Consider the following 15127-nt stretch of genomic DNA (forward strand, 5'->3'; position numbering starts at 1 on the left):
TTTTACAGGACTTACATGAGTCATTCATTGCTGATTTAAAACATGTCAGATTTTTCGCGTTTATCTTTTTAAACATAATAGATTAGATAAAGTGTATATTGTGTAAATTGGTTCTGTAAATCATTTATCTCAAAAATTTCTTTCTATCTCTGTTGCAGTATATTTTCAAGCATCAGGACTACAACAAGCCCTTCTTTAGCACATTTGCCAAGACATCTATGTTTGTACTTTACTTGTTGGGTTTCCTGCTGTGGCGTCCTTGGAGGCAGCAGTGTACTGGTTCCCTCAAACAGCAAAATGCTTCCCTGGTAAGTTGCCAAATTTGACCATGTCAGAGCACCAACCAACCCCATATACATGAATATATAACCATGTTTAAGTCAATTTCCTTTGTAATTTGTTTGACTTTGAGGACTCTTCTACATTATCAGTACAGGCCAAAAATTTGGACACACCTTCTCATTCAATGCCTTTTCTTTATTTTCATGACTATTTACATTGTAGATTGTCACTGAAACCATCAAAACTATGACTGGACACATGCAGACTTATGTACTTAACAAAAAAAAGTGAAATAACTGAAAACAAGTTATATATTCAAGTTTCTTCCAAACAGCCATCCTTTGCTCTGATTACTGCTTGGCACACTCTTGGCATTCTCTAAATGGGTTTCAAGCACACCTGTGAAGTCAATCAATCAATCAATCAATGTTTATTTATATAGCCCCAAATCACAAATGTCTCAAAGGACTGCACAAATCATTACGACTACAACATCCTCGGAAGAACCCACAAAAGGGCAAGGAAAACTCACACCCAGTGGGCAGGGAGAATTCACATTCAGTGGGACGCCAGCGACAATGCTGACTATGAGAAACCTTGGAGAGGACCTCAGATGTGGGCAACCCCCCCCCTCTAGGGGACCGAAAGCAATGGATGTCGAGCGGGTCTAACATGATACTGTGAAAGTTCAATCCATAGTGGCTCCAAGACAGCAGTGAGAGTCCCGTCCACAGGAAACCATCTCAAGCGGATCAGCAGCGTAGAGATGTCCCCAACCGATACAGGCGAGCGGTCCATCCTGGGTCCCGACGAGCGGTCCATCCTGGGTCTCGACTCTGGACAGTCAGTACTTCATCCATGGTCATCGGACCGGACCCCCTCCACAAGGGAGGGGGGGACATAGGAGAAAGAAAAGAAGCGGCAGATCAACTGGTCTAAAAAGGAGGTCTATTTAAAGGCTAGAGTATACAGATGAGTTTTAAGATGAGACTTAAATGCTTCTACTGAGGTAGCATCTCGAACTGTTACTGGGAGGGCATTCCAGAGTACTGGAGCCCGAACGGAAAACGCTCTATAGCCCGCAGACTTTTTTTGAGCTCTAGGAATCACTAATAAGCCGGAGTCTTTTGAACGCAGATTTCTTGCCGGGACATACGGTACAATACAATCGGCAAGATAGGCTGGAGCTAGACCGTGTAGTATTTTATACGTAAGTAGTAAAACCTTAAAGTCACATCTTAAGTGCACAGGAAGCCAGTGCAGGTGAGCCAGTACAGGCGTAATATGATCAAACTTTCTTGTTCTTGTCAAAAGTCTAGCAGCCGCATTTTGTACCAACTGTAATCTTTTAATGCTAGACATTGGGAGACCCGAAAATAATACGTTACAGTAATCGAGACGAGACGTAACAAACGCATGGATAATGATCTCGGCGTCTTTAGTGGACAAAATGGAGCGAATTTTAGCGATATTACGGAGATGAAAGAAGGCCGTTTTAGTAACGCTTTTAATGTGTGACTCAAAGGAGAGAGTTGGGTCGAAGATAATACCCAGATTTTTTACAGAGTCACCTTGTTTTATTATTTGGTTGTCAAATGTTAAAGTTGTATTATTAAATAGAGGTCGGTGTCTAGCAGGACCGATAATCAGCATTTCCGTTTTTTTGGCATTAAGTTGCAAAAAGTTAGCGGACATCCATTGTTTAATTTCATTAAGACACGCTTCCAACTGACTACAGTCCGGCGTGTTGGTCAGCTTTAGGGGCATGTAAAGTTGGGTGTCATCAGCATAACAGTGAAAGCTAATACCGTATTTGCGTATGACGTCACCTAGCGGCAGCATGTAGATGCTGAAGAGTACAGGGCCAAGGACCGAACCCTGGGGAACTCCACACGTTACCTTAACATAGTCCGAGGTCACACTGTTATAGGAGACGCACTGCATCCTATCAGTAAGATAAGAGTTAAACCATGACAGGGCTGAGTCTGAAATACCAATTCGTATTTTGATACGCTCTAATAAAATATTATGATCGACGGTATCGAAAGCAGCGCTAAGATCGAGGAGCAGCAACATAGATGACGCATCAGAGTCCATCGTTAGCAATAGATCATTAGTCAGTTTTGCGAGGGCTGTCTCAGTCGAGTGATTTGCCCTGAAACCGGATTGAAAGGTTTCACATAGATTGTTAAAAACACATAGAATTTCACATAGATTGTAAAAAACATTTCAGGTGACTACCTCTTGAACCTCATCGAAAGAATGCCAATGTGTGCAAAGCACATATGCACACCTGGGAAGTAAAACACATTTCAGGTGACTACCTCTTGAACCTCATCGAGAGAATGCCAATATGTGCAAAGGGTGGCTGTTTTGAAGAAATTAATGCTCCTTAAAGTGCTGTTTTTGGAGAAATACAGTACAGGCCAAAAGTTTGGACACACCTTCTCATTCAAAGTGTTTTCTTTATTTTCATGACTATTTACATTGTAGATTGTTACTGAAGGCATCAAAACTATGAATGAACACATGTGGAGTTGTGTACTTAAAAACATGGTGAAATAACTGAAAATATGTTTTTGTATTCTAGTTTGTAGCAGAGGAGATAAACGGATTTAGAAAAAAATTCACATCCATTCAAAGCTATCGTTAAATTGATTGTCAATTTTCTCCTTAACCGATCAAGGAAATGAAGTTCAATCTCCAGCTAGGGATAGGCACAAACTGTCTTCCTGATTCTAGAATTCTATTGAGACTCAATAATACACCCTGACTCAACATTAGAGGAAAATATGTGCAAATATGTGCAAACTGCGCTGGTGGATCGGAACAAGACTTAAGTAAAGCATGTATCAGTAAATGCAAAACGAAGAAAAGGAGCATAGACAAAAAAAGTTATTGAAAACCACCTTTATATTCAAACTGGCGGTGTGTAAGTTGATTAAAAGTTCAAGTGAAAGACAAAATTTGTCATTAAACCTTTTTTTTTTCATGATATTTAATTTCAACTTTTTTTTTATGAACGCTTGTTTGAATAGAGCTGGGCTACTATGGCTACAATCCTAATCATGATGAATTAAACCTTTTAACTAAATTTGGGTGAATGCACGATTATCCCAGTCTCAACTACAACTCTACATTTTGGTCAACGTCATCTTTATTGTAGTTGAAGTGTGTCGAAGTCCTTTTAGGTACACACTGCTTGTGTTGCACTGTCAATTCGGTGTTTTGAGTTTTCTTCTATTTCTAGAGGATCGGATAGGCTAGTGTCATCTGACTAATTCTTCTTCAGCTGGTTTTTTGGCAACCTTCATGCTTTGCGACACCTGTCATGTAACTACTCAAGAGAAGAGAGAGAATGACACTGCAAGGGGGGAATAAACCACATTGCAGTTTTACGTCAGTTACAAGCTCTTAATATCTGATTCTTTTTTTTTTTAATGTCCTGTCCAGCTTCTCAGGCAAATCATATCATTGATGTAGATGCCCATATCGGCTGTTCAGATTTACTTAACAAAAGAGAAGTGTACGATACTTCTCTTGTTACCTTATTTATATTTGACTTTATTAAATGTATTTATATTATCATTTGGTGCAGCCGGGGGGAGGAGGAGGGGATAGAAAGAGAAAAAAAGGAAGACAGAGGGGGAAATTGTGGGGACAAGAGGGGATTAGACAGAGAAACAAAAACAACAACAGAAAACACAACAATAACAACAACAATAGAGCAACATCAGCACATACGATATGTACAAATATGATAGTAAAAGTGATAGCGAAGAAGCAGTTAGCAATGAGCATATTTACACTACAAATGGAGCATTACAAATGCCAATAGCGATAGCGCTATTGATAATGAACAATACCAATAATTTACCTCTATTATCAACAATACAGTTGTTCAAATGCAACAATACATATACGTAATGATAACTGCAGGTAAAAAATAAAGGGGAAGAAAGGAAAGCAACTTATATTAACCTTGTAGATTGTTATAGTAACAATAGGTTAAGCTTTGTTAGTTTGCTATGTGTTATCCAGTCTCCCCTAGGGCAACAATGTTAATATATGTTTGATGAAACGTGATTATGTGCATGAGTGTATATATGTATATGTACTTGTATATGTACTTCTATATGTACAGAATGTGTATATGTCTTAATGTCTGATTCGATAAGTCTTGGATTTATCGTCCAGCAGAGTAAATAATATCTATTTAATACCTGGCAGTTACTAATATAACTTGTGATTGTCTGCAGGTTACTGATGCAGATGCCTATTTTGCTCCCTGCAACAATGACACCACTGTGAACAACTGCTTGGTAAGTAGTAATTGTGGAATTAGCATAACTTGATTTGCGATGAGGTGGCGACTTGTCCAGGGTTTACGCCGCCTTTCACCCGATTGTAGCTGAGATAGGCACCAGCGACCCCAAAGGGAATAAGCGGTAGAAAATGAATGGATGGATGGATGGCTTAACTTGATTGTATCATATATTATCAGTAGTCATTGTATGTTTTGGCTCAAGTTTGATTTTAATGTTTATTTGCATCTATCCATACATCTATTTTCAACCGCTTGTCCCTCTCTGGGTCGTGGGGGTGGCTGGAGCTTATCCCAGCTGCATTCGTCTATGGAGGTTATTTTGTGTCTTTATTAATAAAGCTTTTTTTTTTTTACACTAAATTTATGGAACTGAATTGTTTTTGGTAGAATTTTGTGAATTAATTTTTTTTACAGATTGTAAAAAATTATAAGCGTGTAAAAAATAAAATTCACTGCAGAAAAATACGGAACAAAAATATTTGTTGCTTTAAAACTCAAGACCCACTTTCCGGTAATTTAGGATAAAAAGCACCTCTTTGACTGGGTCTGAGACCGGTCTTCAGTCTTAATTTACCGAAGGTTAGTCTTGAGTTTTGAAGCGACGAATATTTATGCACTTTTAAAAAAAAATTTTTTACACTGAATATTTTTACTTAATGTATTTTAAAACACTGTATTTTAACAAACTGAATTTTCAAACACACATTTTGCTCACATTCTCCTTAAAAATGAAATTATCAGCATAATTTGATGTAAAAAAATTCAGTCCACAAAATTCAAACCCCCAAAAATTCTGTGTGTAAAAAAAACGTTCCTAATAAAGACACATTTACCTCCATAACAACTGTTAAAACATACAATATGTGTAATATATAAAATGGTATCCTGTCATTTATATATATTTTAGTACAAAACAGTCAAGTGGAGCTTCTGGAAATATTTGTCTCATTGCGCATTATAACATTTCAATAGCTTTTAACAATTGGTTTTACCCTGTTAACCTTATCACTTTATGTGGTATTAGAAATAAGACAATCTTTGTACTTTGTAAAATCTGTGTTACTTGTTGTTTTAGATCTGTTTATACCTTAAAAACCATCCCTATTCCATTGACTGACGAACGCAATTTAGAGTGTTTTTTGTATTTTCATTTTTGAAATCTGGCTAACATCTCAATCAAGCAATCAATTAATCAATCAATCACAAATACAAAATGACTAAAATGTTCAGTTTTTCTGAGGTTGATATTTTCTTAAAATTTGGTGACCAATTCTACATACTCTTTGTAATTTGCTAAATGGTGTACTGTTTTTCAGCCACTGAGTATGACACCTTTTGTCCTGTTAAACAGTATTTCTGTCAGTGGGCTTATATATGTAGATTACCCTGTCCGTCTTTAGGAAATTTGAGTGTTTGAAAAGTAAACTTTTTCATGTCTATATTCCAGTGAAAGCTTAATATTTTTGTACGTGTATACCAGTATGCCATGTATGTATATGGCTAGAGCTATGTTTCGCCCCGAGGTGGAAAACATTAAGAATCCATGCTTGAAGTGACCATGATTCTCCCATGTGCAGAGTGAACCACTGTATGTACCAGTGAAGTTTCAAGACGTACCTGCTGATCATTCCAATTGTTTACATGAAGCTTGTGGATCTTGTGAGTGGACATCTATTTTATTTCTCATAAAGCCTTACTTTTTATTCTAGCACACTTGTTCAATAGGGAGTACAAATCAATCAATCAATCAATGTTTATTTATATAGCCCTAAATCACAAGTGCCTCAAAGGGCTGCACAAACCACAACGACATCCTCGATGATGACAAATGATGATGAAATAGTACTTTTTTTTTTTTTTTGTCTTGTCCAGCTTCTTAGGCAAATCATATAGTTGATGTAGATGCCCATATCGGCTGTTCAGATTTACTTTACAAAAGAGAAGCGTAGGATACTTCTCTTGTTGCCTTATTTGAATTTGACTTTATTAAATGTATTTATATTATCATTTGGTGCAGCCGGGCCGGAGCAGGAGGGGATAGAAAGAGAAAAAAAGGAAGCCAGAGGGGGAAATTGTGGGGATAAGAGGGGGATTAGACAGAGAGACAAAAACAACAGCAGCAAACACAACAATAACAACAAAAACAACAACAACAATAGAACAACACCAGCACATACGATATGTACAAATAGGATCGGAAAAGTGATAGCAAATAAACAGTTAGTGAAATGAATAATAATATAGAAATGACATTGAGCATTTTTACACTACAACTGGAGCAATACAAATACCAATTGAAAAAGCGCTATTGATTTTGAACAGTACCAATAGTTTACCTCTATTATCAACAATACAGTTGTTCAAATGCAACAATACGTATACATAATAACTAGAAAGATTAAGAAAAAAATAAATATGAAATTGTACTTGATTGCCTGGAAATACAAGAAGAGCATTAAAACAGCCTTCTTTTCCTATTACAATGGTACCTTGACTTATGAGCACAATGTGTTCCACAACCAAGCTTGTAACTCAGAACACTCTTGTCTCAAAGCAGCCCTGCCCATTGAAACTAAATTGAAATAAATTTAATTCGTGCTTGGCCCCAACCCCAAAACACGGCACTTTTACATTTAAAATGTTGTTTTATTAAGAAAAACAAACTTTCAGATACTAAATACTGTTTGCAAAGCATTACAATAACACGTACTACAAAAAAATTACAATAGTTGTATGTACTAATATATTAATATTGTATAGTATTGACCTTGGGGAACAAACTAATCTGAGTCTCCTTCGCTGATACCCCATCAAGTGTTGCAATGTCCGTGTATAATTCTCTTATTAGAAGCTACTTTTTTTCATAGAACTGCTGCATTTTTATCTTGCGGCATTAGGCGACACTTCCGTCGACGTATTTGAAGGACGGACCGGACTTGCGGGTCGAAAACACAACGCGCAGTGTTTGTTTGTCAAACAAAGCTTATGTTTGACCATCCACTTTGTTGAGTCAGGAATAGACACAACAAGTTCAAACATAGTTTTTGCAGCTACTTAACATTTTAACGGATAAAAGTTTGTCGTTTGAGGCTGCATATGTGCGGACTCTCTTCAACTTGTGTGATGCAGACTCAATCATCAGCGCGACTTAGTTAGGCTGTCATTGGTAGGACATACAAACACCGTTTCCATATGAGTTGGGAAATTGTGTTGGATGTAAATATAAACGGAATACTATGATTTGCAAATCATTTTCAACTCATACTCAGTTGAATATGCTACAAACTGATAAACATTTTTTTTTTGCAAATAATCATTAACTTTAGAATTTGATGTCAGCAACACGTGACAAAGAAGTTGGGAAAGGTGGCAATAAATACTGATAAAGTTGAGAAATGCTCATCAAACACATATTTGGAACATCCCACAGGTGTGCAGGCTAATTGGGAACAGGTGGGTGCCATGATTGGGTATAAAAGCAGCTTCCATGAAATGCGAAGTAATTCACAAACAAGGATGGAGCGAGGGTCATCAATTTGTAAGCAAATTGTCGAACAGTTTTAGAACAACATTTCTCAACGAGCTATTGCAAGGCATTTAGGGATTTCACCATCTACGGTCCGTAAAATCATCAAAAGGTTCAGAGAATCTGGAGAAATCACTGAACGTAAGCGATAATAGTACGAACCTTTGATTCCTCAAGCGGTACTGCATCAAAAACCGACATCACTGTGTAAAGGATATCACCACATGGGCTCAGGAACACTTCATAAAACCACTGTCAGTAACTACAGTTGGTTGCTACATCTGTAAGTGCAAGTTAAAACTCTGCTATGAAAAGCAAAACCCATTTATCAACAACACCAAGGAACGCCGCTGGCTTCGCTGGGCCCGAGCTCATCTAAGATGGACTGATGCAAAGTGGAAAGGTGTTCTGCGGTCTGACGAGTCCACATTTCAAATTATATTTGGAAACCTTGGACGTGGTGTCCTCCGGAACAAAGAGGAAAATAATCATCCGGAGTGTTATAGGCGCAAAGTTCAAAAGCCAGCATGTGTGATGGTATGGAGGTGTATTAGTGCCCAAGGCATGGGTAACTTACACATCTGTGAAGGCACCATTAATGCTGAATGGTCCATACAGGTTTTGGAGCAATATATGTTGTCATCCAAGTAACGTTATCATGGGCGCCCCAGCTTATTTCAGCAAGACAATGCCAAGCCATGTGTTACAACAGCGTGGTTTTGTAGTAAAAGGTACTTTCCTGGCCCGCCTGCAGTCCAGACCTGTCTCCCATTGAAAATGTGTGGCGCATTATGAAGCGTAAAATACGTCAGCGGAGAACCTGGACTGTTGTACGACTGAAGCTCTACATAAAACAAGAATGAGAAAGAATTCCACTTTCGAAGCTTCAACAATTAGTTTCCTCAGTTCCCAAAAGGTTTATTTAGTGTTGTTAAAAGAAAAGGTGATGTAACACAGTGGTGAACATGCCCTTACCCAACTATTTTGGAATGTGTTGCAGTCATGAAATGGTAAGTTAATTATTATTTGCAAAAAAAAAAAAAAAAGTTTATGAGTTTGAACATCAAATATCTTGTCTTTGTAGTGCATTCAATCGAATGTGGGTTGAAAGGGATTTGCAAATCATTGTATTCCGTTTATATTTACAACTAACGCAATTTCTCAACTCATATGGAAACGGGGTTTGTATTTTTAATGGTTACTTTCTCTAGTTTGGATGCGCTACTCTTCCTTCACACTAACTTTTTTAGTTAGAGCCATTGTCCTCGTTAGGCCAATTTAAGGGGGGCCAATGCGCCCCTAAAAAGTACTTAGGTCACCCTAAATAATTTGGTGTGATTTTTATTTTTTTTATATGTATCAAATTGCAGAATAATCCAACATAAATATGCAGGAATATGAGTTTAAATAAATAATAATATAACCTGTCATTGTTCACTATGGTTTATACATCATTGTAAGACCCTCTGTTAGCGCCTATTATACAATCCGTTCCATCAGTAACGCCCTCAATCTTATACTAAAAGTCCAGTCCGAGTTTTCCCTGTTCCCTTAGCAAGTTCGAGCAATACAGCAGCAACATTCGGGCTATGTTACGTCCGTTCACAACACTACAGGGTAGGATGTTCAATTCAGATTTTTTTGTCAAATGTGATATTTTATGTAGTCGTTCACATTACAAAAAAAAAGTTTCCAGACTCCAATCTGAATGCAAACTTACCCGAATACAGACATGGTGTCATGACTTTGCGCGTCCTGTAGTGTTTACAGAAGTAAACCTGGAAGTAAACATGGTTATTCGTCCAGTGCTGGTGCATTTGTGGCAATTTCAAAGATTCTGTGCAATCAAAGTCAACATTTTCTGAACTGCGGAGAGGATTATGAAAGAAGATGTCTCCCACAGTTTTGGTAACATTTGCCTCGATGCCATTATGCGACCGAAGCGCGGAAGATTTCACATTGAAGTCACATCATAGCACTATCTGATTGATTTGTAATACCATCCATCCATCCATCCATCCTCTACCGCTTGTCCCGTCGGGGTCGCGGGGTAATACAAAACTCATAATAATAATGTCTACAATATTGCTGAGAGAAAAATAACTTCCTTGCCATATAATAAGCAAAGCACATTACTATAGTTTTGCAGTATAGGTGTGCTACTTTAACTTAATTGATGTAGTTTAATTGCCTTAGTGTTATTTTTGAGTTGTGTTTTGGGGGCTCTGAAGACTGAATGCACTGATAGACTCATAGACAAAAAGGTGGAGTTCTATGGGTTTTTTCGGTCTTCACGTTTATCGTTTTCATCATAAATGGCAGGTTATTGTGATAGTCCATATCACCCATCCCCACTTGCCAGGTGTGGCCTCTGGTCCTTGAATGTGACACCTGTGCTGTAAATGCCTTAAATTACTATTACAGTAATAACAGGAAACTAACGTTATTGCTTTTCAACCATTTCAATGAATTTAGTATTTTGTGTTTAATTCTAATGTATTAACACTTTGTAAGCAAAAAAATCTTGCAAGTGCAACATTTTGAATCAAAATGGTTGTGCACAGACATATCTTCATCCAGCCCCGGTTTTCCAGGCAAGAACATTTCTTTCCACCAGAACCTTCTCTGTTTTCAGATCAACTTTGTAGTGCTGTGTAGGTTTGTTTATACTGATATCATCTGTGCAACGTTTCTCTATTTGCAAGATGCCTGCTAGCTTTTCCACGGAACAATACTATCGTCATGTGTTTGGGCCATCTCTGGCTTACTAAAGATGACTAGAGCTTTCTTACATTTCCACTTTCAACAATTTAGATGTATTCAATGTTTGTTGTGTAATTCTAATACATTGCCAAAACGTGATTGAAAAGATATTGCAATTACAAAAATGTTTTGCTAGCACGCTTTGTGCGCTCACGTCACCGTAACCTTAAGGGGGCTAAGCTCCCGCCTGTTCTTCAAACCGAGTGGCGCCCCTGGTTACAGCTGTTGGTTGAAGGGCAGAATGGCGATCCCTCAGCTGTCTAATCAAAACGAATATTTTTTCTTGTTTAAATGAAGCAAGAACAACAACATGTATAACAATATGTTAACGCTTTACAAACCTGGTATAAATATTACTTCAACCCAGAGTGAAAATACTCATAACTCAATAAATGCTCGCAGTCTAAAGCATACCGAAAAACCAAGCTCATATCTCAAATTACTCCAAAGTTAAGGTACTCGTAATTAGAGGTACCACTGTTCTTGCATGTTTAAATGAGTCTTTTTTTACTTCTAACTTTTTATCAATACAGAAGTAAGGATTAAGAAAATAATTTAAACTACCAATGCTTTATTCAATTATTACTAATATAAAATGGTTTGTTGAAACCTTCAGTAAGAAATTGGTGACTGTTTATAAAGTGTTTATGCAGGAGATACTTGCTATTCTTTTGCTATCTTTTTCCAGGATATTTTGTGAATATTTTGCCACTCTCTGTTGAAAGAAACCCACCATAAAATGGGTGTAAACTTAAAACATCATCAAATACATTTTTCTCCCACTGTGATGTTCTTCAGTGAAGGTACTTTAGACATTACTGTATTTGACAGCAACGTGTGATTGGTGTAAAACAAAGAAGTGGTTTAGTGCACATTTAGACAACAATGAGACAGCACGCGAGTTAAGCTGTCAGACTTTTGTCCCGTACTTTGCCTTGGTCATGGCCGACAATAAACTGTTTGTCATCACACCTTCTGAAAAGCAGCTGCGTCTCCATGCCTCTGTTGGGTGGCAGCGTTCGATGGCGTCATTGACACTTGAAGAATCGATCAGATATTTGGAAACAGATCGTGTAGCTCATTGTGGTGATTAATGGAGATAGAATCCAAAAGGAAAGAAAAACGTTGATTTAAATAATTTCCATTACTATATTTTTCATTAGAATTAATTATAATTATTTAGGCATCTTTTTGGTTAATACAACAAAATGATTAATTGGATAGGTTATTGCTTCTTTCTTCAATCAGTTCACCATATTTTTAATTTCTGCATCCCAGCAGGTTCTAAAAAGCAAATGGTGCGTTTTAGTAATATTATGGAGGTGCGGCAGCTACCATCAACTCAAGCCCTGGAGGCCAAATTGTCCCGCATGTCCTACCCTGCTGCCAAGGACCATGAGGCCATATTGCGCACAATGGGCAAGCTCACCATCACTGATGTGGCCAAAATTAGCTTTTTCTTCTGCTTTGTGGTAAGTTCCTCTAGGTAAAATATCTATCAGCTTTTTCTAAAATTCTACAGAACTTGGGATATGTTTAAAAAAAAAAAAAAGGGATTTTGTTGATGTTTGATATTGTCATCGTGTCGTGTAAGAAAAAATTGTTTTATGAATATATTTTATTTCAACTAAACCTCCAAATCAGGAACATTGCAGTGTCATCATAATCTCGGATTATTTATGTTGGGTTTAAAAAAAATAATTTTCTGAAAGCAAACCATTTTTTTATTGCTTGCTGTGTGTAGCTATGTTGCTTATATTGCTCAGTACCTCCAGGAATTTGCGATTTTGCCAATTTAAGCAAATTCAACAAATGCATGCAAATTGTGCACTGCCTTAAACTTTTTACAATGCCCGCAATTTCCCCACATATAATTTTCCCAGTCTAATTCGTCTTTGAGCAGTGCTCAAAGGTGCACGCAAACTGTCTAATTTAAACTTATGTTAGTTTCTTGTGTTCTGTAGACAAAACAGGAACTTTTCAACCATATTTATCCATTGTAAATCTTTCATCATCTCTCATTTCCCAACAAAACGTAACACTAAAGATTGCTATCAACAGTTCACAAATGATCTTTACATGTGAGGATGAATGTGTTGGAACAAAAATGAACGTTTAAGATGGACAAACACTTTTCAAGCCAAAAAAATAATAAGAGATGCCTGCAACTTTTGGCTACAGACATTAAGGAAGCCTTTGGTTGTGTTTCTTTCTCTAATTAATATTAGTTACAATTAATTAAAACTACAGTAATTTGACAATGTGCTCTGAGTATGTGCTTTTACTGCCATCTACTGTTTGCTTTCAAGTCTGTGTGATATAAAACGAGTAAAACATCAATACAGTATTGTTTTACTATTCTTTGTTGCAATCTTGTGCGTTTTAATGTTACAAGGAACACTTAAAACATTAAAAACAAATGTATAAAATGACAGTATTGTGGAAAAAAAGAGGCCGCAAAATCCTGAAGGCACTGATTGCTTTACTCAGTATTTACTAGTTACTTTTTACATTATGTTGTCTGTCGTGTTTTTTTCATGCAAAACTTAGACTTAACTCTGGCATGTTTGGCTTTGGCTTCGTCTGTTTTCCCTGCAGTGGTTCCTGGCCAATTTGTCTTATCAGGAAGCTCTCTCTGACACACAGGTTGCCATTGTTAACATTTTGTCATCCACATCAGGTGACTCTCCCACTCAGTTAAACAGTTTAGCAGGAAAAGGAAGGATTGTCATCTCATGTTTAGTTAAACTAACCTTCTTACTTTTCTCTGTCTTCAGGCCTGTTTACACTTATCTTTGCTGCCATATTTCCCAGTAACAGCAGTGACCGATTCACCTTGTCCAAATTGTTAGCAGTGGCACTGAGGTAAGATAAAATGTGCACACTTGAGTATGTGCACTACTTACTTAATGTTTACTGTATGTTTACATATTTATTTGTTTACTTGTCCTCATTTTTTATTATCTAAAAACATCCCAAAACCATCAACCACATTTCGTATATCAAAATCAATATCATGGTGACTTACTTGATTTGATTAGTTGACAGTCTGATGCAGCAGGTCAGTTGATTTTGGTTATGAAAAAAAGGTTTCTACCACTGCAGGCTGTAGAGATGTCACAATTTTACTATGAACTGTGATTAAAAACGTCACGGTTATTTATTCGCAAAGGCTCCGATACACAGTGTGTTTCAGTCCTCTTCACTTGCTATACACCGACATTATTCTGGTACGTTATTTTTGGTATAACCTTTACGGAACGAATACAAAGTTACACCAGCGGGTAGCAAGAGACATACGAGTATGCTACATTAGCTAAAAAAAAAAGGCAGCAGGAAAAAGCAGTTAACTCTAAAAAAAAAAAAAAAACCTGAAGTGTGGGAAAAATTTGTGTTCTTGAATGATACGGGAGTTATTGAAGACGATGGCTCACACATTTGGCAGAAGAAAGTTGCACCTGAATAGCCAAATACGTCCAATATGGTGCAGCTTCACTTGACTCTATAAAGGTAAGCAATAATAACTTAGGTTAAATTATGTTAGTGGCAAATTACTCAATAAAGAATTTAGTTGGTAAAGAGTTAAACATAAATGTGTCACTTACAATCAGTAGCTTAAAGTTGAGTCAGTTCAGTGAAAAAAACAGCAACAGGTACTCCTGTCAGGGACTTCGTTCACTGATCATTAAATGTTAGAGATTAATAGGCCATGCTTTTCCCCACCGAGGCCTTCGGTGATGTCCTACTTAGTTTGACTTCAATAAATACTTCTCAAACTACCATAATTTATGTCATCACGTGACCACAGCTAGAGAAATATACAGAAACACACTTGCGCACTACTGGCCATTGAGCCACCTCAATAGTGTACAAAACGGGCTATTTTTCGGCGCATTTAAAAATCAATAAACCCGCATCAGTAATTTAAAACATATTTTACATGGTACTGTCAAAATTTTAATAATTGTGGAAAACGTATAAAACGTGAAAATATAAAGAAATGAAATATTTGAACTCACAATTTGTAGAACCCACTCAACGCCGTATAAGACGGTGGTTCCACTCGTAGTTGGTTGATTCGACTGCAAGTGGCGGGCAAACCATATTATTGTCGGTACCGCTTAGCTAGCTTCTGGGGCCAACCATCCTCATCTCACAAGATCTAGTTTCTCTTTAAATATCCTTCTTGAAAATGGCTTTGCAAAAATACATCTACCACCTGAACAACG

General features: G+C 37.2%; 1 protein-coding gene across 8 annotated transcripts in view; it reads left to right on the forward strand.

Annotated features, from left to right (window-relative positions):
• Positions 1–15127, forward strand: part of LOC133564300 (solute carrier family 35 member F5-like) — a 40959-nt gene that overhangs the window by 10809 nt on the left and 15023 nt on the right. For 7 of the 8 annotated variants that reach the window (XR_009809267.1, XM_061918506.1, XM_061918507.1 and 4 more), the window contains 6 exons: positions 159–308; positions 4542–4604; positions 6187–6268; positions 12177–12370; positions 13497–13578; positions 13676–13763. Coding sequence is in view for 7 of the 8 variants with exons in the window: in XM_061918506.1 (XP_061774490.1) it covers positions 159–308; positions 4542–4604; positions 6187–6268; positions 12177–12370; positions 13497–13578; positions 13676–13763 (659 nt within the window). In the remaining variant the exon portion in view is untranslated. The remainder of the gene's footprint in view (positions 1–158; positions 309–4541; positions 4605–6186; positions 6269–12176; positions 12371–13496; positions 13579–13675; positions 13764–15127) is intronic. The other variant, XM_061918508.1, reaches the window with a different exon arrangement.

The sequence above is a fragment of the Nerophis ophidion genome, linkage group LG13, assembly GCF_033978795.1.
Source record: "Nerophis ophidion isolate RoL-2023_Sa linkage group LG13, RoL_Noph_v1.0, whole genome shotgun sequence".
Taxonomy (NCBI): domain Eukaryota; kingdom Metazoa; phylum Chordata; class Actinopteri; order Syngnathiformes; family Syngnathidae; genus Nerophis; species Nerophis ophidion.